Source organism: Podarcis pityusensis (assembly GCF_964106645.2).
Source record: "Podarcis pityusensis genome assembly, chromosome: 14".
Taxonomy (NCBI): Eukaryota; Metazoa; Chordata; class Lepidosauria; order Squamata; family Lacertidae; genus Podarcis; species Podarcis pityusensis.
This window is the reverse complement of record NC_138039.1, coordinates 27371553-27396319: the sequence shown is the minus strand read 5'-3', so window position 1 is coordinate 27396319 and position 24767 is coordinate 27371553. Positions and strand designations below refer to the sequence as shown.

General features: G+C 45.4%; 1 protein-coding gene across 4 annotated transcripts; it reads left to right on the top strand.

Moving 5' to 3' along the window:
* Positions 1-1350: 1350 nt before the first annotated feature.
* Positions 1351-24457, top strand: LOC308462511 (NADPH oxidase 5-like). 4 transcript variants are annotated; one of them, XM_080980192.1, is made up of 17 exons: positions 1375-1732; positions 4139-4253; positions 4848-4998; positions 5738-5948; positions 11602-11836; positions 13514-13667; positions 15176-15351; positions 15696-15878; positions 17099-17231; positions 18569-18723; positions 19114-19281; positions 19913-19957; positions 20806-20930; positions 21634-21688; positions 21797-21896; positions 23433-23599; positions 24052-24457. In XM_080980192.1, the coding sequence occupies exons 2-17, from the start codon at positions 4143-4145 to the stop codon at positions 24181-24183; spliced, it is 2301 nt and encodes a 766-aa protein (XP_080836318.1). In that variant the 5' UTR covers positions 1375-1732; positions 4139-4142; the 3' UTR covers positions 24184-24457. The 4 variants fall into 4 exon arrangements, with proteins under 4 accessions (XP_080836319.1, XP_080836318.1, XP_080836316.1 ...); XM_080980190.1 differs by having other exon boundaries at positions 4139-4262; XM_080980191.1 differs by lacking the exon at positions 1375-1732 and having other exon boundaries at positions 3553-4262.
* The last annotated feature ends 310 nt before the right edge of the window (positions 24458-24767 follow it).

Sequence of the window (24767 nt, the reverse complement as noted above, 5' to 3'; positions counted from 1 at the left end):
ATTTCCACACCTCCGTAAAGAACATTCCCACAGTCTGTCCGTTGATTTCCACAGGCCTGCCAATCTGTATCTCAGGGGGCCCTGCCAGGTCAAATTCACATTCCGATAACCATACATTCACATTCCGATGACCATGGTCCTCCTCCCCCTCGTCCTCCTGTGGGCAGGCCTGTCTTAACGAATCTCCATTTGTAACTGCGTCACAAAGCTTTCTTTCCATTCCCGATGATTCCCACCAGCCCTCTCTTTGATCAGTAATTCATTTCCACACAGTTCTTAATCTCCTGTTTGTGATTAGTAATTTGCAACAATTCTTTCTCTCTGGTGGGGAGTGTTATTGGGTACTCACATAAGACAAAAAAAGAAAAGTTTTTTCCTCCCCCCCCTTTCCATTTCGCTCCGACATGCCGATCTTTTAATGATGAGTCTTCACTTAATTTATTGTCCAGCCCGTCGCTCCACATCACAGAGATCCCATTAATCAGCAGTCTTTACTCCCAATCTTCGCTTGAAGTATGTGCATTTGCTTCTTTTTCCAATTATATATTTCGAGCTGATGCAAACCAGTGCGCGATCAGAGACAGCGTCCGGGAGAGCCGACCCCCACCCGAGGGCTTCGTGCCTAGTGCCCTCAGCCCCTTCCTTCGAATCCGGGGGTGAATTATGGACACAGCAAGCAAGGCAGTGCCCCCCATTCCCTTGGGGGGCAAGGGAGGCTGCATACTCCCATATCAGCCTCTTAATTACCTCGTGTGGGTCGGAGAGATGTTATTGTCGGCCATCTTCCAATGCACCCCCTGGTGGCCCCCCATAAAAAGAGTTTTCTCAATGGATCAGACAAGGTCCATGTAGTCCAGCACCCTGATCTAGCAGTGACCAGATAAGCCAGGAAGCTCACAAGTGTTTTTGCTGGTAATGACCATTTCTTGTTGCTTGCCCCTTGTGTTTGGAAGTGAGGTATTTTTCCTCTATAGATGTAGGTTCCATTTTTTAGCTTTACTATCCAAGAGTCATTGATAGATCCAGTCTCTGTGGATTGGCCTCATAGTTTCGTTTCGTTTCTAAATAATGTTGCTAGTGGTCATTGCTACATCTTTCAGCAAAAATCCCTGTAAGAACTGTGCGTTATATGAAGATGGTAGACAAGAGTGGAAGGAGGATATGAAAACTAACAAAATATAGCGCAAAGGCAATAAAATTCCAGAAGAATGAAATATTACTGGCAGTAATGGAAGAGCTATATGATCCCTCTCCCCCCAAAAAAGTCTATGATCATGTGGAATTCTGATTGTTTAAATTCTTTCTCCTTTGTTACTCCAATGAATAGTGGAAACAAATAGATTTAAATAGGTTACAGTTTGTCCTACTTACAAAAGGTTTCATGGACAAGAAGAGGCTAGTCATTATGCTTTTGTTTCTGCATACAGCTAGTCATCAACACCTGTTTCTGGGTTGTTGCTTAAATTAGAGCAGCCTTCTCTGTCTTGTTCAGAGTGCAGTCTGACGACTGTTCATCAGCAAAGAAGATACTAAATGTTGCATCTTAACAAATGGCATTTTCATTATCCAAGTATGTTTAAAAATACTTTTTGTACCATAGGATCTCCTATGGTACACTAGGTTGCATCTTTTTTTATACTGAGTTAGAAAGTGCAAGCGATTCTGTAAACTGCTGGGAGGGGAAAGAAGTCTGAGGAGCTAGACAAAGAAGTCTCTGGGACAGACGTTGCAGGTAACACACAGCTTTTTTTGTCTATCCCTGAAGTGTGTGGCTTGACTAGCTTGCATGAGTCTTCTGGAGTTACTCGTTTTTATGGTCTCTATGCTCTCTGCTTTGATGTATATCATCATGTGAATTGCTAGATAAATATGACGCAAGGATGTGTGTGCTGATGAATGAATTGTCCTTCCTCTGGGCAAGGAGGTTAAATTAAATGACCCTTTGGTCCCTACCCGTCCTGTGATTTGGGTGAGGTACATCATGAAAATCTCATTTCATGATGTTTAAGGATGGTGGTTATTTTTGCCAAGGGAACTGGATCCTTACTTGGCCGTGAGAGTTAACAGTCATGCTCAGCTGAAAGAGAACAAACTTATTTGAGACTTAAGTCAATGATACTGGATTAAATGGCATTCATGGTAACAGTCCTCCCCTGACTAATATGATTTCCATCAAATTACAGTCTGACAAAAAGAGAGCAGCTAAGGGTGAATGTGTGCACATATTTCTGCAGTGTTTTTCAGTGTGCACAGAGCTATAATTCTTATAGACACAGCAATCTTCCAAGGTAGGTTACATTGAGGCCCAGACCGACTACTCAGTGCATTTCATGACAGTAAACCTGCTTCTCTCATGCCACAACAAATCAAGACTTGCCATATTATACCACTGGTGGCTCCTAATCTGGTTAAGTAAAATACACATATACAATTTCTCCTTCAGGCTGGGCTTTACCTTCCAAAACAGGCAGCTTAGCTCTCTCACACATTATAGCATCTTTTCTGCATCAAAAAGAGAAAAATATAAGTAGCTTCCTTGCTGTTACCTGGTTTTGACATTCCCATAGCAACCCACCTCCAACTTTGGTGTCACAAGCTCACCCATCATCTGTTGCTTTACAAGCAGGATTCTGTTCAAAGATGAGTAAAAAGGCTGTGACATGAATGGGACATATTTTCGTGTGTGTTTCTGACAGCTAGAAAATAAAGGCACAGCATGACTCAGGTTGTGTGGACATGATCCAATTTTGCAAAGGTTAGGTACTTTAATTAATGTAAAGAAAAGACAGGTGTCATCACAATCAGCTGCATTTTAAATATAATGCAGCAATAAATAGCCAATCTCAAGCTGAGGATAATGCAGAAGAAAAATTTGTCATGAGATGAGACTCTTGATACTTAAACAAACAGGCAGAGGTTTAACCAAATTGGTTGGCTCAAATCTATGCAATAGGTAATAATACAGCTGCTTCTCTTAGCTATCACAGTGCCAAGCAAGAAGATTGTGTGTTTGTTTAGTCGCTCACAGATAAGGCACCAAATAGTGTGATTTGGCACTAGCATCACTCACTGAAAGTAACAAAAGAGTTCAGATCTGTAAGAGAAGACTTGTGAAGTTCACCAAATGTGGCATCCACTTTTAAGTCCATGGGGCTTTAAGCACTCATGTGAGCAACTTGAACTGAGCCAAGGAACTGGTGCAGCTTTTTTTGAACAGAAATTACATGAGTTCTAAATGGAATTCGTTGGTGGCTGCATTTTGGCTCAGTTGAAGTTTCTGATTCACCTTCGAGGGCAGCCCCACGTAGAGTACATCCCAATAATTCAGTCTGTAACCTACCAGAGCATGGAGTGCCATGGCCAAATAATTGCTGTCCAAAAGGGGACATAGATGGCAAACCAGGCAGAGCTACAAATAAGCCACCAAGTCCACCTGAGCCACTAGTGACAATGTTGCATCTAGGAATATCACCAACCTACTGGCCTGCTCCTTCCAATTCCCATGGCACTAAGCAATATCCCCTCATAACAGCTTTCTGGAAAAAAACTGCCTTGAAGTTAGGAGAAGAACCACTGCAATACAGTGCCCCCAACCTCCACATCTCAGAGCCACTCCAGAAAGATACCGTGGTCAGTGTATCAAAAGGTGTGGAGAGGCCAATGAGAACAAGCAGGATCCCGCTCTCCCCACCTCTCTTGATGAAAGTCATCAACCTGGTAAAAGGAGAAGCAATCTTCTCAGTCTCTTGAGATAGGTATGACTTCCAGGAAAGCACTCCAGGTACAAATGAAGGGCCACAACTCCCCTCAAAGCAGATTTCAGAGTATGTTTAGTTTACTATTCTGTTTTTACCAGCCTGTGGATGCCATTCATATTTTCTGCCTACTATACTTTCTGGCAATAAAACCTTGAGATCTTTGATGTCACTAGGGTGCAATATCTACGTAAATGCTCACAAAACACTGAATGACTGTCCCCCTAAACTAACATGTTCCGCCATACCTGAGATGGTTCCTTCACATTATGAAAACTATCTTTAACAATGCAAAGTTCAGATCAGAAATCTTAACCATTAGCCCAAAGTTGACTGCATATAAAAAAAAAAATTAAAGGTCCTGCTGGTTTCCAATTTCTTAGCACCATGAACTTAGATGATGACACAAAGTGGCTCGAGTGGGTAGCCAAACAGTTTGAAAGTATCGCCGGAGAAGATAAAGAGATTGACCTGGAAGAATTCAAAGCTGCTCTCAAGGTGAAGGAGGCAAGTTTTGTCAAATGGGGTAGGAAACCCAACTGGGCTGAGGATTGTGAAAATGCAACGATGTTTTTGCTTATAATGGCCCATGTGTGAGGAAATATTATAAAGATATTTGGCTTCGCCCCTTCTTTGGGAGGGAATTTGTACATTTAGATTTGTGCATGCGTACCTGGAGATGCTTAATTGGGAATGGTGTGCAGAAGAAGGGTGGCTGATGGAGACTAGGAGGTCATGGGCAGAGAAGGAGGGTGCTGAAGAGCAAAATCAGCAGGGCAGGGGGAGAATGCTGACATCAGTAGGGACTGAAAAAGTAAGGGAATGTTGAAGATTGGGGGATTTGGGGTTAGGTCAGAGTGGGGGCCCCGTTTTTCAGAACCTATTTTTAATAAACAGCCAGATCTCCCTTTATCTGAAAGTCCCCAGTTCATTAATATTTCAAGTACTCAATTGCTTCTATTCCCGCAATATTGAAGCAAGGTCTAAATAAAGACTAGTGAGAAATTGGAGGGTGTGTGTGTCTGATTTCCACTCCTGGATTAACCCCCGCCCCCCAGTTGACTTTGCAAACATTTTCGCCCTCTTCTATAGTCCTTTTTCGCTGAGCGTTTCTTTGCTTTGTTTGACTTGGATGGAAGCGGCACCATCAGTTTGGACGAGCTGCTGGAGGCCTTGAAGCTGCTGGTACATGGAAGTGAAACAGACAAACTACGGTTCCTCTTCCAAGTTTATGATGTGGACGGTAAAATTCCAAAACAGCACCCTTGTTCACTTGCATTTTGTCAAAACAAGATCATTGTTCTGCTCTGCATTGGCACTTTAGGGCAATAACTACCAGTGCTCCTGGCTTGGTCCATTCACATGGAATGGTAAATGACTACAGCAATGTTTTCTTATCAGATCAGTAATGTTTTTGTAACAGACATAAATGTACCTTTTATTTTGGTGCAGAACTTTATTTCTGTTTTAGTGCCAGCATAACTTGATTGCATCTCACTGTATCCTGAAATAAGTCTTCAGAAATTGTATCAAATTGTGGGCTATGAAATATGTTGGAGCATTTACAAGGCTAGCCCAGCATGTCCAAATCCATTGTGTTGGTTGTTTCTTCAGTGCATAAAATAATGGTTATGAAAAGTCCTCAGGGGTTTTTTTAGAGGCAAGAATATTATAGTTAGAAGTGATTTCATATTTGTGTGTGTGTGTCGTTGTTGGGCTTGCCTTTGTCACTACTGCCCATTCACACCACTGCTTCTCCTGAAACAACAGGAGAATCGCTGTTGAACAACAGGTGAACAGGCAGCAACAGGAAGGAAAGGGAAGCAAGAAAAACGAGAACACCCCATGCCTTTCTGGGCCTCAGACAAGCTCTGCATGGGCCTGTGTTGCGGTAATCCAACCTAGAGGCTCCAACTGCCTTAAATCTGGCCTGTTGCAGATTAATTTATTTGATGCCGACTGGAGATCCTCTTCCACTGTAGGCAGTGGGTCCATTGAACCTGAAGAATTGCGCACGGTCTTGGAGTCATGCCTGAAGGAGAGTTCAATATCTTTGCCAGAGAAGAAGTTAGATGACCTCACGTTAGCCCTTTTCGAGTCGGCTGACTCTGACAACAGCGGGTCCATCACCTTTGAGGAGCTCAGGGAGGAACTGGAGCGCTTCCCAGAGGTCATGGAGAACTTAACCATAAGGTATTTTCTCTTCCACCTCCTAATCCAACTTTTCTCAACCCACCTAATGCCCTCCAGATGTTTTGGACAATTCCCACCACTCCCAGCATCATACAGTCATGCTGGCTGGGGTCCATGGGAGTTGTGGCATTAAAACAGCTGGAGAGCACCAGGTTGGGGAAGACTGTCCTAACCCTCTCTGTATCCTGTAACCCCAAATTACCCCTTGAAAATGCTGCTTCACTGTCCTCCAGCAGCAGTAAGGCGGCACCGGGGCTCCCTCATCCTCAGTTCTGTCTTACAATTCTTTCTGCCACTTACAGGAGGATCCATCCCATCAAACCAACACTTTCTTATTTTTTATTTTTTTAAATTTACATCCCGCCTAATTTTCAAAAGAAACTCGAGGCCGGTAACAAATCCAGCCAACACAATGATATTGACATATATAAGAATCCCCATTAAAACACCCAGCATGAGATTAAAACAGTAACACAAAACACCAAAACTCCTGTAACAAATTCCAAAACAGCCATCCCAAACAAACATCAAAGAGAAATAAGAGAAAGAGAAAAATGTTATCTGAAGGCTTTCTTAAACCAGGAACTTTTTTTTTTTACCAACTGCCTAAAATTATGCTGGGGCAGGGCGTGACACACCTCGCTTTTCTTAATTTCTCTAACATTAGAAAGTTGTGCACCCATCAGACGAAAAGCTTGGGCCAAAGAGCCTGGGAAATACCAGCAGCAGAAACAGAAGCAGCAGCAGAAGCAGAAAGAAGGTGGTGGTGTCAGGTTTCAGTTGCCATCTCTGCAGGCTGGGTGGCTGGTCTCATGAGAGTTGTAGCTGCAAGCAGCTGGAGGGCACCATGTTGGGGAAGGCTACTTTGAACCATTGACTCAGCCTAGACAGGTCATTTTCATTGGCAGCCTGAGAAATATTTTCCCCTTTGACACCTTGAAATGTTCTTGCCAGCAGCACCTGGGGTTTAGAAATAATTACCCACCCCTGCTTGCTTGCTAGGCTAAGAAACTCGCTCTGGGAGCCTCTTTGAAGGAAAGTTGCACCCTTTTCCCTCAGCCGCAGCTGCCTGCATTCTCTTGGGGATGAGCTGCATTCCCCTGCTATGTTTCAGCTCCGCGTAATTGGAACTCTTGAGCCTGCTGCCTCTGCTGTCAGCTGTCATTGCAGTGGAAATCTGCTGCGGCTTGCAACACTGGGGCAGAGAGGATTTCGGTTTCCTTAGCAGATGAAAAACAGCCAAAGCATCTTGTGGCACCCTAAAGATTAACGCATTTATTCCCGCAGAAGCTTTCATGGATGAGAGCCTGTTTCGTCAGATGTTATTGGCTGTGGGTTCTGCCCAGCGAAAGATGCCACAATAAATCGGTTCCCATCTTTTAAAGGTGCCCCAAGTCTCTCTCGCTGATTTGGTTGCAGGAAAAAAACTAGAGCAGCTGTCCCTCTGGAATTCACAAAGGATCAGTGATCGGAAGGAGAAAACTCCCTTTGGAAAAAGAGAAGGGCTGTATCTTTGTCTCTAGCTGCTTCCATGTTGGAGCCCTCTAGCGCTGCTGGGGTGTTGCTTTTCTGCAATTAACCAGAACCAAAATTAAAACTCAGTATAGTGCCATATTATCTAGCAGTATCCTCTCATGTGGCCAAGACGGGTCCTTTGCTTACTCATAAGCAAGTCCCATTTATCATGGATTCTCAGCATCACGATTTGAGTGTTTTGTCCTTGCAGGTTCAGCCTGTTTTGTTGTTGGCTCCTGAGAGAGAGCCGGAGGGAAATTAGCAATGAATCGCTTCTCTGAGCTATAGCCTCCGTGTCAGTTTCTTTTTCCAAAGCAGTGTCATGCCTATCTGTGACCTGGTGCCAGATGTGGAGTCATCGGAAGACAAACCAGACACCCCACAGGTCAATGACCTTGAGGAGCAGGCAGGTTCCCCTATAGGGGTCCTCTGGTTGATACCTGCTGGAGCTGTAAGAGGAGAATGGCGGCACCAAAAGCTCTAGTTCCAAGCGAAAGTGCAATGGCATAGCATGCATCTATGGGCCCAGAAGTAGCTGCCAGGGTGATGTCTAGGATGCCAAAGTATGTAAGGTCATCCTCTTGAGCCTTCTAGTTGCTGGAAGCAACACAGGTCTCTGGCTCCTTGCTCCTGAGTCTAGTTCCTTCTCTTTATACCATGCCTAAACTCCCTGTCATGCTAAATGTTAGACTGCTGCCTGCCCTGGCCCCTGGATCATATTTTGGACCTAAACTGCTTGACCTTGGTTTGTCCAGACCGCAGTACACCTGCAATCCTGCTTAAGGCAACTGGGACCCAACCCCGGCTGGGCTGCACTGGAACATGGCAGTCCTGTGGCTATAGAGACCAATATGGGAGAGACATGTTTTGTTGCAACTGGGGCAGATGAAGGCATCTGGGTTTGCTGCTGCAGAGGCACTGTGACATTTCTTCTCTCTCTGCTCCTCCCAGCAGTCATTCCTCCTCTGCTCACTGCTGAGGATGCATGATCTGTCTCCAGGCACTGCAGTCATCCACAAAGGATGCCCACAAGGCAGTGTTGATGTTGCCAGCTTTCATGTCACATTTGCAGACATATTTGTAGCACAGAGCTGGTCTGCCAATGGACCTGGTGCCTGAAGCCAGCTCCCTGTAGAGCATGTTCTACCATCTTCCGTTCTGTGGATGGCAAATGACAAAACAGCAGTGAACGTCACGGTTAAAGAAACAGGAATGTGTGGAAGCTCGTGAGCCAACTGATCACACACGTGGAAAAGCTGAATCTGAAATATCTGCCTGAAATACAATAAAGCCTACATCTGGAAGCGAAGAATGTCAGTTCCAGAGAGGAGCCAAGGCAGAACCAACCTTTACCTATTGCTTTATTTGAGAATTCCACAGGGCTTAGACAAAGTCCAATGGACTTTTCTTTGCTTTGAGCATGTGGCAAGGACTAAGTCATGCCAAATCTGGGGTCTGCTGTTTGGTGCTTTACTTGTCAAGCGATCCCTGGGCATCACACAATGGCTTCTCTAGTCTAAAAGAGGCACGACAGGCTGCAGTAAGAGGGTCTATTGAGCAAATCCTCCATCTTCTGAAATTTCCATATGTGATAGCAGTCCTCTGGTACTCGAGTGAACCAGCAGGTGGCTCTGTGTGATCACTGAGGCTAGAAGCACATGCTGTTCACAGAAGCCAGACCCCCGAGCGATCATGCTCCAGTACAGTGGTACCTCGCAAGACGAATGCCTCGCAAGACGAAAAACTCGCAAGACGAAAGAGTTTTTCATTTTTTGAGTTGCTTCACAAGACGAATTTCCCTATGGGCTTGCTTCGCAAGACGAAAAACGAAAACGTCTTGCAAGTTTGTTTCCTTTTTCTTAAAAACGTTAATACCCAGGGTGCATTGCTTGAAGAGGTGCAGTTGCGACTTGACTTCGAGGAGCAACTCATAGCACACGGTGTGGTAGCCTTTTTTGAGGTTTTTGAAGACTTTGGTGATTTTGAAGACTTTGGGAAACCGTGCTTCGCAAGACGAAAAATTTGCAAGACGAAAAAACTCGCAGAACGAATTAATTTCGTCTTGCGAGGCACCACTGTATTTGAATACATATTGCCTCACCCAAGGCAGAAACATTCACCCACTGGCCATTCTTCAAGTCAGCCCACATAATCTTGTTTCCAGTAAGCCACAGTTCAGCTGCACTGTGTAACAAAGCTTTCAGAACAGCAGCTGCAGACAACTCGTGCGAGTGAGCCAAGCCCCATGCTATGTGGGAAAGTACATTTCCCTCTGTGCTTTTCTAGTTCACCTGCCAATCTGCCCCTGGGAGAAACTACAGTGGTACCTCGGGTTAAGAACTTAATTCGTTCTGGATGTCCATTCTTAACCTGAAACTGTCCTTAACCTGAGGTACCACTTTAGCTAATGGGGCCTCCCGCTGCTGCCATGCCGCCAATGCACGATTTCTGTTGTCATCCTGAAGCAAAGTTCTTAACCCGAGGTACTATTTCTGGGTTAGCGGAGTCTGTAACCTGAAGTGTCTGTAACCTGAGGTACCACTGTATTTTCTAACCCCCAAATGGCAACCAGTCATCCTGGGAGGTTGAAGAAAACAACTCAATAACAGTGGTTGTGTCACACCATACGTTGAAAGCACATGGCTTTCCCCAAAGAATCCTGGGAACTGTAGTTTGTTAAGGATGCTGGGAAGTATAGCTTCTGAGAGGGTAAACTACAGTTCTTGGAATTCTTGGGGTGGAGGGAGTCATGTGCTTGTAAACAGAGGGGAGAATGTTCTCAGGTGTCCCCTCTAAAGAGCCTGTGGGAAAGCAAAACGTTGTGGTAGAAGGAGGATTATGTGAACATTAATTTTTCCCACCCAATATCAGGTCTATTTCTTGGTATATTTAGAAACCTAGAAAAGCCTGTTGGATCCAGCATCCTGACTCTCACAGCGATCAACCAGATGCCTGTGGGAAACCTGCAAGCAGGATCCGAGCGCAAGAGCCCTCTCTCCTCCTGTGGTTTCCAGTCCTGCCCTCTGTCCCATCTTTTATCCCACCAGCCCCAGTAGGCAGCAGCTGTCACTGTATAACAATATACAGTATACTGCTGATGAGCTCAGGGTTATGCAAGCTATGTAGCCCAAACAGGTCTACTGAGAACCCCAAGGTTTGTAGACACTGAAAAATATTTACAAAGTAAACCTAAGAGGCCCCCTCCCAAAAAGAAAGAAAGAAAGAAAACTCAGTTCAATTAAGGTTTCACTTGTGGTTTATAGAGTCCTGAGAGCTCTATTTGCATTCATGAGTTGAAAGCAAGGCTTACGTTCTAGTGAGCGATTAAAAGAGCAACTGTTTGCAGTATGATATGTGCATCGGGGAGAGATGCTCTCCTGAAACTTTTGTGAACTGCTGAGTATTGCTCCGCTGGAAGGTGTATGCTTCATTAAGGTGTGTTGAATTTTCCAGCTTTCAAATTCCAAAAATAACTTGGGAACTCAAAAGATGTTTTGCTTAAATCAATATAATTTAGTTCTGCTTGGTAAGTAAGATGTGTGAAAAATTGCACAGAAGCCTTTTAAAAAAAAGATTGCCAAGTACTTGCAGATATGTTATATATTAGTAGTAGTAGTAGTATTCAATAGTATTATATTATTAAGGATTACCTGACATTTTCAGAAGGCAGGTTTAAGATTATTTAGTTTTCAGAAAGCAGTTTATGTGCTTATTCATCAGACGTAGACTTACCAAGCTGCATGTTGTCCAGTCACATCAATAATAGCAGATTTGTATTCCTCACACCCCAAACAATATTTTTAAGACCGCTCGCTGAAGAAATTTGCAAAAATTAAGTTTCACCCCCTAAAACCAGGGAGAGGGCCTTCTTGGTAGTGGCTATCAGATGTTAAGGAAATAAACAACTACCTGACTTTTGGAAAACATCTGAAGGCAGTCCTGTTTAGGAAGGTTTTTAATGTTTGATGTATTTATTGTGTTTTTAATATTCTATTGGGAGCCACCCAGAGTGGCTGGGGAAACCCAACCAGATGGGCAGGGTATTAATCATCATCATCATCATCATCATCATCATTATTATTTTATATGACACGCTTCATGGTCTCTTATCTCTGGGTCTCTCCCTCCCCTCTCGCAGTGCTGCAAGCTGGTTAAAGCCCCCCACTGCTCTCAGGAAGAGTCACGCGCCACGCTACCTGCGCCCAGCCTATTGGCATAACAACAGGAGCAAGCTTCTCTTCCTGGGCAGCTACCTGTGCATGAACATCATCCTCTTCACCTTTGCGGCCTTGAAGCATGTTGACTCTGGCCCCTGGATCATGTTGGCCAAAGGTTGCGGTCAGTGCCTGAACTTCAACTGTGCGTTTATAGTGGTGAGTAATGCAATGTATTCATTATGTAGTGAATGTGTTAAGCGTACCGAAGTGGCCGTGGTGGGTCAGAGCAGAGGTCCGGCGAAAAGACAGAGCAAGAACAAGTTAATTCTCTCTGTTTGTATTCTATGCTGCTCCTCTAAGGCTAATTAAAAACCCACAACCTCCAATAAGTAAGTCAGGTGGTGAGTATCAGCAAGATCTGAGCCACAGTAGGGCTACTGTGAAACAGGAAGGCAATATTGGCCATGCCTGGGGGAAGGGGAACCTCAAGGTTTACAAAAGTACAAGAAGTCTTTAAAAGATTTTTTTAACCCATTGAGGACTGAAGATACTCAATAAGTTGAGTGTTAGTTGGAAAAACAAAAACAAAAGAAGAAAAGGTTGGGGGATGCAAAGGAGTGTCTTGGAGAAGGGCATGGCTGGCTCATCACCATGATACTCCATTCCATACCACCACCACCAGAACTGTGGAAAGGAGCACTTTGTTGCAGGCCCCTTATTGATTTCTGTTGTCAAATCTCACCCCTTGCTGCTTAGGTGTGCTATGAATGTTTGAAATAAATAGATTTGCCTACCCAGCATTCTGTGTCTGACAATGCCCAATTCACAAGCATCCTTGGCAACTATCCTTGATTTTGTCCGGGCTCTGGAAGATGCTCATAGCCAAGAAGTGGAACACAAGCTTTGCATGCATAGATTCAATTCCCTGGCATCTCTAATTGGCTGGGAAAGCACATGGGCTTTTTTTTTCAGCCGGAACTCACCAGAATTGAGTTTTGTCACCTCTTTGGTGCGTTGCATCACCTCTGCGATTAGGGACGCGGGTGGCGCTGTGGGTTAACCACAGAGCCTAGGGCTTGCCGATCAGAAGGTTGGCGGTTCGAATCCCTGCAATGGGGTGAGCTCCCATTGCTCGGTCCCTGCTCCTGCCAACCTAGCAGTTCAAAAGCACGTCAAAGTGCAAGTAGATAAATAGGTACCACTGCTGCGGGAAGGTAAACGGTGTTTCTGTGCGCTGCTCTGGTTCGCCAGAAGCGGCTTAGTCATGCTGGCCACATGACCCGGAAGCTGTATGCCGGCTCCCTCGGCCAGTAAAGCGAGATGAGCGCCGCAATCCCAGAGTCAGTCACAACTGGACCTAATGGTCAGGGGTCCCTTTACCTTTACCTATCACCTCTGTAGCTTTGCGGCACTTTGGCATACCACTTTGTGTTGCGCGATGGAGGCTGTTTGCGGGGGTGGCACAGCAATTGCTGTGGCGTAGGGTGGTGGTACTGTGGTGGGTGCCCCCCTAAAAGAAGCTCAACAAGTTCTGTCACCTCTTTTTCTAGAAAAAAAGCCCTGCAAGCAGTATCCCTGATGCTGCAAAGAGCCACAACCAGTCAGGCTATACAGCTAGAACAGGCTTCCTCAACCTCGGCCCTCCAGATGTTTCAAGACTACAATTCCCATCATTTCTGACCACTGGTCCTGCTAGCTAGGGATCATGGGAGCTGTAGGCCAAAAACATCTAGAGGGCCGAAGTTGAGGAAGCCTCAGCTAGAAGGACTAAACTTTTGGCTCAGTATAAATCCATTTCATATGCTTGTGGAGCACTGTCCTTTTAGAAGCATGCCTGGTGCAAACATGTGGCTCTTCAGCTAACTTCTACAGCTATTTTCTCACCCCTTGAAGGTGCTGATGTTGCGCCGATGTTTGACCTGGTTACGGGCTACCTGGGTAGCCAGACTTCTGCCTCTAGACCAGAATGTCATTCTGCACCAGCTAATGGGCTATGCAGTGGCGGTTCTAACAGCGGTTCACACAGGGGCCCATGTGGCCAACTTTGGTAAGTGACAGTTTTCTAATTATTTATTTTAAATATTTTTATACAGCCTTTCAATCCTACCATGCCTCCTTTGAAGTAACAGGTAGGCCGGGGTGGGGGGTGGCTCTGTGAACTTTCCACCTCCACCCTAAAGACATAAGGAGAACAATGATTTTAGCCACCCATGGGCTGCTCTCCTGTGTTTTCCCTGTGGTGCTTGCATCTTTTTTTAGGCTGCAGAAAAATTGACTTTTTTAAAGAGTCCAATAGCACAATCTCCACAGGTGTAAATGACTTAGCACTAATCTCCCCCCCCCCCTTTTTTTAAAAAGAAGTGTGGTTTTTACATGTGCAGCGATGCCTATTGCCATGCATATCCACATAGGCACACTTGAACTACTACCTTTGCCCATGGTGTTATTTTATCAGCAGGTTGCTTTTTTGTCCTTTATCAGGATTTTAATTTGCGCTAAAACACCTATTTTTAAAAACTGAAATATTCACACGCAATAGTGCGTAAATCAGAAATGTGTGGGGTTTTTTGCATACATTAATGTATCATTGTGTGTTGTTTCTAAAGGCTGCCTCCTCTGGTGTTTCTGGACGGTACCATTTTATCATCTCGTTCGCCCACTCCAGTCCTCCAAGTTGCTCTAAAACTCTTTGAAACATCTGTTTTAAAGTTTTTGAAGCAACTGTGCCATAGCAGTTAAATAAAAATGTGCTTTAGTGCATACCTAGACAGTTGTTTAAAATCGAATTGTTTAAAGGTCTAAAAGATGCATGCTCTGGTCCTTCTCCAACATCTTTCTCCTTGCTCACATGCTTTGATGTGGGCAGAATGGATCAGGATGTTCACATACAAAAAGTGCTATTTGCTTGAAGAAAGTGTGTGCACTTCCTACATTCCCTGCCTACACAAACAGACATACCGTCTGCTCCAACATGCCAGGGGCTTATGGGAGTTGTAGTCCAACTCTCATCTGGATGATACAAGGTTGTCTTAGAGCCTAATGGTTCATATCATCATCACCATCATCTTCATATAATAATAATTTATTATTTATACCCCACCCATCTGGCTGGGCTTCCCCAGCCACTCTGGGCGGCTTCCAACAAAATATACAGTAATGCATCAAACATTAAAACATTAAAAGCTTCCCTAAACAGTGCTGCCTTCAGATGTCTTCTAAAAGTCTGTGGTTGTTGTTCTCTTTGACATCTGGTGGGAGGGCATTCCACAGGGCGGGTGCCACTACCGAGAAGGCCCTCTGCCTGGTTCCCTGTAACGTGGCTTCTCGCAGTGAGGGAACCACCAGAAGGCCCTCGGCACCGGACCTCAGTGTCTGGGTAGAATGATGGGGGTGGAGACGCTCCTTCAGATATACTGGACCGAGGCTGTTTAGGGCTTGAAAGGTCAGCACCAACACTGAATTGTGCTCGGAAATGTACAGAATGCCGTTATTGCGGTGCTAGTCCACTGCACGACTTGAATTCTCTTAGTGGAGGTCTTTCTCTCTCCCCTGTAGTGAGAATGTCTCAGACCAAAGGCACTTATCAGCTTTGGGAATACCTCTTCACCACCCAGCCTGGGATTGGCTGGATTTATGGAACTGCCTCCCTCACGGGCCTCATGCTGCAGCTCCTCATCGCCCTTATGCTGGTGTGCTCTAGTACTTTCGTCCGCAAGGGTGGCCATTTTGAGGTGATGTGCTTGACTTCCTCCTCCTTCCTGTTGCTTACGTCATTTGCCTTGCGAGTCAAGTAATTCCCAAGCGTCAGTGATCTCTTTTGAGCTTTGCTTATTTTAAATTATTGATGTGCTCTTCGTCCAATTTTAACTTCGGGCTCATCCACATTTCCACTTGTTCAGTGGAAACTTCAATCCACAGAAAAATACTATTGTCGTTTGAACCGATTCAGTGGGACACAGCGGGTTTTACCAGGGGGAAGTGGTGGGACAAGCAGAAGTGTAGACAAGCCCTTAATCGTTCAAAACACCTCCTTGCTCTCTTGAATAAGTAAGATGCCCTTCTTTGTCACCAGCAGGTCTTCTACTGGACTCACCTTTCTTACATCTTCATTTGGGCTTTGCTAATTGTCCACGGTCCTAATTTTTGGAAGTGGTTTGTGGTGCCTGGATTTCTTTTCCTCTTAGAGAAGATCTTTGGTGTTGCCATGTCACACGTTGGAGGACTGTACATAGTGGAAATCAACCTCTTGCCCTCAAAGGTTTGCTTCCCAAACAATGATGAATTAAAAGGGGAAATGTGTGAAAATACCTGATTTTCCGAACAGAGTAGAAGTGGAAGTGAGGTAGCTTAAGCATCTGATTTGATTTCCCGAGCTTAGAAAGCATTCTGATTTGTTGCAGGGAGGTTATAGGATGTTGTGTCAATCCAGAGTTTTCTGTGCATTTTTAACATCAAATTCCTTACCCCAGAAATTCATAGCACCCTAGAATTGCAGAGTTGGAATGGACTCCAAGGGTCATCTAGTCCAACCCTCTGCAAAGCAGGAATCACAGCTAAAGAATCCCTGACAGGTGGCCATCCATCCTCTGTTTAAAATCCTCAAATGAGGAATATTGTGTTGAAGAAAAATAAGAGGGTGAAGGTATATAAATTGCAATATAAAAATTAGGAAATGTGTAATTAAAAAAATGAATAATGGATGATTGTTAGAGAGGCTGAAAGGAAGTCCAAAAGAGAAAATATGTGATAAATATGTTGGAAAATTAATAAAAATTATTTATTAAAAAAAAAAATTAAAATCCTCAAATGAAGGAGAGTTCACCCCCTTCCAAGGTAGTACATTTCACTGTCAAACAGCTATTACCGTCAGAAAGTTATTTCTAAGGTTTAATCAGAATCTCATTTATGGTCAGGTTGTACCTTGTCGAGCAGGAGAAAACAAGCTTGCTCCATCTTTCATGTGAATGTCTGTTCAGATATCTGAAGAGGGCACTCATATCACCTCTCATCCTTCTCTTCTCCAGGCTAAACATACCTAACTCCCTCAATTGTTCCTCATAATAACAATCATTCTGAATAGAATTATTTTAAAATGGATTTGCTGTGCAAGAGCACCAAATCCACTGTAAGGCTGTATGCATACCATACATTTAAAGCACATGACTTCTCCCAGAGAATGCTGGCAATTGCAGTTTACTCCTCACGGAGCTACAATTCCCAGCACCCTTTGCAAGCTACAGCTCCCAGGATTCTTTGAGGGGGAGTCATGCACTTGGAATGCATAGAACATGCGCAGCCTCATTGTGCAACCTGAATTTGCTGGCATGCGACAGAATCCCAACCCGCTAAATAGTGACCATCTGGAAGCCTCATATGAGCTGGGCATTGTGATTCCAGGTCAATAGGCAAACAAGATGTTGCCTTAGTGACGGCATTTCCCCTCTTCACATGTGCACTATCTTGCTCTTTTTGATCCAGGTGACTCATCTGGTGATCAAGAGACCTCCATTTTTCCACTACAAACCTGGTGACTACGTGTACCTGAATATCCCAGTCATAGCCAAGTATGAATGGCATCCATTCACCATCAGCAGTGCTCCAGAGCAACCAGGTAGATCCCAAGCCAGCCGGAAAGCAGCCTGGGCTGGGGTTTAAAGGCAAGGGCATCAAACAGCCCACACCAACCTGGTGCCCTGCAGGTGTCGTGGGAACGGTTGTACGCAGGTCCTGCATGCAAGTTTCCCATTGAGGCACCTGGTTGGCCACTGTGAGGACAAAGCATTGGACTAGATGGATCCACCGGCTTGATCCAGCAGCCAGGCTATTCTTGTGTTCTTCTTCTTCTTCTTATTTAATAAATTTATATGCTGCCCTATACCCAGGGGTCTCAGGGCGGTTCACAAAATAAAATCAAGATATAAAACCACACAATACTTAATAAAAATTAAAACAGCAACCCAGTACCCATCCACACAAAAACCCCCCACATTTTTAAAGGGCATAGGATGTAAATTGGATCAACCAAGTGCCTGGTTGAAAAGGAACGTTTTTGCCTGGACCCTAAAGGTGTACAATGAAGGTGCCAGGCGAACTTCCCTGGAGAGAGCATTCCAAAGACCGGGAGCCACTGCAGAGAAGGCCTGTGTTGCCACCCTCCGGACCTCTCGAGGAGGCAGCGCATGAAGGAGGGCCTCAGGAGATGATCCTAGGGTCTGGGTAGGTTCCTATGGAAAGAGGTGGTCCTTGAGGTATTGCAGTCCTGAGCCATTTAAGGCTTTATAGATTAAAACCAGCACTTATGCCAAGTCCTCCTATCAGTCCCAACCAGCACTGCCAGAAGCTATAGTCGAAAACATCTGGAGGGTATCAGGTTGGCAAAGGATGGCGTAAAGGGTGTAAAAACCTTGATATATAATTCATCTGGTCCCACTGTCTGTCATGCCAGGAAGAAAGAGTCCCATGCTATTGTCCCAGAGCAGCAACTCAGGGCTGTACAGATCTATTGAAGCAACCCACATCAATGCTGCGATAGATTTCTCTCTGCAGAAATATTGATAAAGTCACTTCTCTCCCTAATCCCCTTCTTGTGACCTAGGCTTGATATTCCCATTGGTTTGTATGTGTTATGAAATTAACGTTGGTCCTGTTCCTACTCTTTTCAAAATCAAGTTTGCAATATTCCAAAAGGCTTGCAAAGCTCAGATCAGGCTCAGGACGTTTCAGGTATAATCCCTTTTCTGGTGTCTCCAGCCCACCCAAACCTTGCCACCTCATCCTTGAGGCGGCTCTAAGTAAGTGATGAGTTCCTGCCTCTTAATTTGGGAAAGGTGGCCTTGATCCACTTCTTGCTATGAGGTGGGTTACCTCCTGGCTCTTGGCTCAGTTTAACGAGGACGGCTAAGGATGCTTGTGTTCCTCACTGGGTAACCTTCTGCTTTCTCTCCAAAGGGACCATCTGGCTGCATATACGGTCCCTGGGACAGTGGACCAACAGGCTATATGAATACTTCTGGAATCAACAGGAGTGTCATGACCACAGGTCCGAATGGCTGGACAGAAAGGCAAAGGCAAAGAAGAAGAACAGGTCCCAGAAATGGGTGCAGGTTTGCGATTAAAACAACAACAACTCAGTAACCATGATTGAGGGGTCTTCTATGGCATTTAAAAAATCTTAATGGGTTGATTCTAAGTTAAATTCTTTGGCATTGCACTGGATGAACACAGTACTGGGGGTTATGGAGTGGGGGTAGAGGCAAAGCTGAGGCTCTGGGCATGTTTGGACATTCATTGCATAGAGAAATCATTTCCGTATGGAGCAAGGTCTTTTGTGCGGAGGGGGATTACAATTTGTGTGGGCAGAATACTGAGCACAACCCATCACTGACTCACCCAGCCCTTGTCAACTTGTGGACAGCAACACAGAGCTGAAGCAAGGCCAAGGCCAAGAAGGCTGCAGGTCAGATCCTGCAGCTCACCATGAACTTTTGTTCCAGAAATGTCTCTTTGGCTCCTCTGACCTGGACCAGCCTGTGGCCAGCAGTTCCGATGAGATGGTTGAGATCTTATCTTACATGCCCATCAGGCATCCCAGCTGGGAGACTGCGAGTGTCGGAGCAGCCAGCCAGTGCAAGGAGGGGAACACACAACCCAGAAGAGGAAAGGTCTGGCTTCTCCTGGCAAATATGTGTACATTCCATCCTTGATAGATCTGCCCCTCTCCCCCACAGAAAGGCATACTTCAGCTCTTGCTATATGGCAAGGAATCCAGAGGCTGTGCTGAAGGGTTTAGTTTCCTTCAGGAGTGAGGCTTAGGTGCTTCCTTGAATCTTGACAAATGTGCAAGGAGAACAGAGCAGAAGCAAACAGACTCCTAAGACAGACATGAAAATATTCACCAGTTCCCCTGTGCTTCCAGGCCAGCATCATATAGCACTAAACTCACAGCTCTATTCCTCTGTTTCTGAATGAAAAAAGTTCAGCTTCTTTCATCTCTCCTTGCAGAGTGCTGGTTTCAAACTTACAGGTAAATTGGCCTCTTAAGGAAACTTGCACAGTCATTAGGGAACACTGTGAACTGGCAGGGTATATTGGTGTGCTTTTTCTGTCTATATATATATATATATATATAGTTTCCTTATTCTTTGTTAAATAAATTTTTTTTTAAAAAGAGATAGGGAAAAATGAGAAAGCAAAAGAAACAATAATTTACAGTGCCATCCACCCCTAAATAGGGCTCTTTTTTCTAATGGGACATGGTGGACCTTTTGCTAACAAGAACATATTTGTTAACAGATTCCTGGCAGGCTTAGTGAGAATCAGAGACTCTGTAACATCAAGGTAAGATCTGCTGCTGCTCTATGAAATGCCTTGAGCACCCACAAGCAGGCCAGGTTCTGTACAGAGTTTAGAAGCATCCCTTCCCCAGAGACATTGGGGGGGGGTGCAGGAGGGGGCAACCAGGTATCAGGAGAAAGCTCAGGTTGTATCAAGTAGCTGAGTACAGAAGTCAGATTTTGTAAGGTTTAATAAAGGGGCAGGCAGGCACTTGAAGAAAAAAAAAGGTGGGAATGTGCCCTGGGCAGAGACAGAAGCATATTAGCACCTCCAACACCACAGTTTGTCTTAGCGTGTGTCAGGTGATGCTAAGCTAAAATGTGGGAGTGGGCTTTGGGACAACGTTCCCCCTCTTATAAAGATGTCCCCTTACTTTTGATGCAGTTTAAATCTCTCTCTCAGAGTGAGAGGAAAGCGAAAGCTTTGCTTGCCCTCCGTTCTGTCACGTAGCCAAATCTAAATAGGCTATATCTGGTGCTGCGGTGACATCATGTTCGTTACACAATCCCTGATGGGCTGGGATCATGCAGAGAAGAAGCCCTTCCAAGAGAAAAGTTGGCAGCAAGACAGCAACCAACAGGAAAAGCGATGGCCACAAAGAGGCATCCCAGAAGGGAGGGACAGTGGCAGCTAGCGGCAATGGCAGGGGTAGCGAATCCCTAGGCAAGCCAGGCCCAAATGCAGGCCAGGGTTCTGAACTCCCACAGTTGTGAATTCTTCCTTATAACTATGAAGATTGTTCACTGAAAGCTTAGTTAACTCCTCTGCGGTCCCCGAGGACAAATCGTAACATAACAAGCCAGATTTACCACGAACAGGATCAAATCAGTGTTGTGCCGTTATCTCCCTAGTGTTACATCGATGGTCCTTATGGGACTCCCACTCGAAGGATCTTCACATCAGAGCATGCTGTTCTAATAGGAGCAGGAATTGGGATTACACCCTTTGCCTCCATTTTGCAAAGCATCATGTTCAGGTTGGTCTGCTGCAGATTAGAACCAATTCTTTTGTCAAAGTTGCAGAACCTGCATTTCCCCCCTGTTTCCTAAACTAGTTTTAGAATGTGCAATCTTTTATTTGATCAACATCTTCTGCAAGGGTGAGGAAACCTTTTCAGTCTGAGAGCTGTATTCTCGCATGGGTACCTCCCGAGGGTCAGGGCAAAAGTGGGTGTGTCTGAACCTTTGTACAGCAGACTAAATTCCAGCCACAAAAATGCCAGAGGTCACCACAGATGATGCATCTCTACAGTCTTCATCCAGGTAAGAGAGGGATTATCGCAGGTCAAGGACACATTCCAGCCTTCCCTAAACATTCAGGAAGTGTAGCTCTGGGGAGGAAGTGTGGCTTACTGAGAATCTTCATGGATAAATAGAGAGACCTGCCTTTGGTTCTTGGAGGTCTGCATCCCGCCCCAAACCCTCTCCCAGCCTGAGGTTTCCCACCCCTGGTCTACTGTCAGAAAGGTAGTATGATTCGAAACCTTGTCTACTTCTTGTAAACCAATACACGCAACTTTTAAAAATGGTTGCAACTTTTAAAAAATCGCCATTGAACTTTCCAAGTAATAAGCAACAGCCATTCCTGGTTGTATTTGTTAATGCCAGCTGCTAAGAAAGGCTGACAATTCTCTGCTCACCTCAAAAGATACCCTATAATTTTTCTTTCTTTCTTTCTAGACACCGTATGCGAAAGCAAACCTCTTCTAGCCAGGAAAACATGAAACTCCTGAAGGTGAGGTGGCGTCCTCAGCTGTGGCTTGGACGTTTGTGCAGAAAAGCATTTTTTTCCTACAAAAGCAATGAACAGCAGTAGCAGTAAGTAAAACCTTCTTGTCTTTAGGTTGACTTTATCTGGATCAACAGAGACCAAAAATCATTTGAATGGTTTGTAAGCCTGCTGACTGAGCTGGAAATCAATCAGGCTGAAGAAGACCCTAGCAGTAGGTGACCATTTTTTGTCCTTGCCTTTGTTTAACTGTGACCCAAACTGAACAGCATCCTCAAGAGGATGAACCAGAATGATGCCCCCCTGAGGCTTCCAAACTTAAACTGTGGGTTGGATATATTTTGATGAGAAAACTGGACTGAATTCACACATGAACCATTCTAACCCTCCCCAGCACCCTTTATCTCTTCTCCCCCCCTCCCTCCCTCCCCCCCCCTCTCTCACACACAAACCTTCTGGGGTGCCAGAAAACCTGAACTGGCTCAAAACACAGAATTTCTCCATTCTAACATCCAGGCTTTTCCTTATTGAAATTAATGTAAAAAAACAAACAAACCACACATGCAAAATACCATGTTTCAGTTGACCTCTCAATATGATTTCAAAGAAATGTGTGATGGATCATTGGGGGGGGGGGGCTGTGCAAGGTATGCCCACTGCCTGCCACCACCAATGCTCCTGGCAACCATGCCACCAGCATGTTCAGCATGCATGAGAAGGTGGCGCTCTGTGTGTGTACCAATGTACCAGCGCAGAACTTCTCCACATGCGGTAAGATCCTCGGCCAACCAGAGTGGTGCATGCTCTAGTTATCTCCTGCTTGGACTACTGCAATGCGTTCTATGTGGGGCTACCTTTGAAGGTGACCCAGAATGCGGCAGCTAGACTGGTGACTGGGAGCGGCTGCCGAGACCATATAACATTGGTCCTGAAAGACCTTCATTGGCTCCCAGTACGTTTCCGAGCACAATTCAAAGTGTTGGTGCTGACCTTTAAAGCCCTAAACAGCCTCAGCCCAGTATACCCAAAGGAGCGTCTCCACTCTCATGGTTCAGCCCGGACACTGAGGTCCAGCTCCGAGGGCCTTCTGGCAGTTCCTCACTGCGAGAAGTAAGGCTACAGGGAACCAGGCAAAGGGCCTTCTCGGTCGTGGTGCCCGCCCTGTGGAACGCCCTCCCACCAGATGTCAAGGAAATTAAACAACTACCTGACTTTTAGAAGACATCTGAAGGTAGCCCTGTTTAGGGAAGTTTTTAATGTTTGATGTTTTATCGTGTTTTAAATATTCTGTTGGAAGCTGCCCAGAGTGGCTGGGGAAACCCAGCCAGATGGGCAGGGTAATTATTATTATTATTATTATTATTATTATTATTATTATTATTATTACCAGGACCTCGCCCACCTCTTATGTGGAGGAGGTTTATGCACATATATGTTGCCATGCCTGTGTAGAGCCACATCTCATGAGAGCCAAAGATGGGAAGGGGCTATAGCTCAGTAGAAGAGCCCCTGCTTTGCAGTCCCCAGTGACGTCTCCAGGTAGGGCTGGGAGAGATTTCCTGAATCCCTGGAGAGCCACTGCTGCCAGTCAGTGTAGACAATACTGAGCTATATGGACCCAAGGTTCTCAGTCCGTATAAAGCAGTTTCCTCTGTTCCTGTGCAGCTGGTGGGTTGAGGTGAGGGTCACAAACCCCTGAACCCCCAACCCCCCGCTTCAGATATATTTCCATGTTCCTTCTGATGCGCAGACCGCTTCTTGGAGATGCACTTGTACATGACCTCTGCGCTTGGCAAGAATGACATGAAGGCTATCGGCCTGCAGATGGCGTTAGATCTCCTAGCCAAAAAGGAGAAGAAAGACTCCATCACGGGCCTCAAGACAAGAACCCAGCCGGGGCGCCCAGATTGGAACAAGGTAGACTTCACAAAGCTACTTTTCACATAATTTACAACAGCCCCCCCCCCAAAAAAACCCGGTGCCCCATGTACATATTTGAGCTGCAGCTCCCACCAGTCCCTGACACCAAAACAGCTGAATGGCACCGGGCTGGGAAGACCGATTCCCAAGCATCCTTATGGCTGTGGTGTGAGCTGCTTTTTAAGAACAGATTCTAGGTCAGTAGTTCAGCCAGCTCAGTGGGTTCCCTTGGGCCAGGCAGCCTCAGCCTAACTGACTCCACAGAATTGTTGTGAAAATAAATGGGTGCGGGCAGAACCTTTGGAGGAAGGGCAGAATAAAAATGCATTTTTTAAAAAAATGCATTTGAGATGTATCTGGGGAGCCCAAGGCGAGGCCAGCACCTTCTTCTGAAGCTTGAAAAGAGAGTTGTTAGATTTCTGTCTTGCATCTCTTCCTGGTACCCCCAGCTCTTTCAGAAACTAGCAAAAGAAAACAAAGGGAAGGTCCATGTCTTCTTCTGCGGCTCTCCAGCTCTTGCCAAAGTCATCAAAGCTCATTGCGAGCAGTTCAAATTCCAGTTCTTCAAGGAGCACTTTTGAGCAGCATCCCTGGACCATCCCGGACTGAGGTGTTAAGGCTGCAAGTTATGCGTGAGTTAAGTAGGCAATTTGATTTGTGGAAGAAAACATTTGTGGAATAGTTCACCAAGACCCCCAGCCATTTTCAAGTGGTCCTTAGAAATGTTTTTGATAACTGCTGTCCTAGGGATACTTTGTAAATCAACCCTTCCTCTGTGTTTGAATGGGCCAAACTACACATTGTGGTTAATCATGTAGTTTGCCATTGAATAAAAAGACCTTTCTTTCCGAAATAGCCAGCGTGAAAGGCAGTTGTCTGGATTGGGAGGGAGGTCAGCATGGGGAGGGGAGGGGGCTTGAGCACTTTGTTCCCTGCTGTGGTCCCAATTTGGATCCCTCCACACACACCCCCCCCTGGGTTCTGGCCCTTTCTCTTCTCTCTTCCAACTGTATGCAAGAAGGAGGAGAAGGGAACGTCTCCTGCAGAGTCACCATTGCAATGGGAAAGGACAGTGGGGAAAGCTCAGCTGAGCAGGCTCCTTCGGGGCAGAAGAACATGTTCGGTTCAGGGTGAGGAACAGCAGTTGGGCTGGCTGAGGATGCTT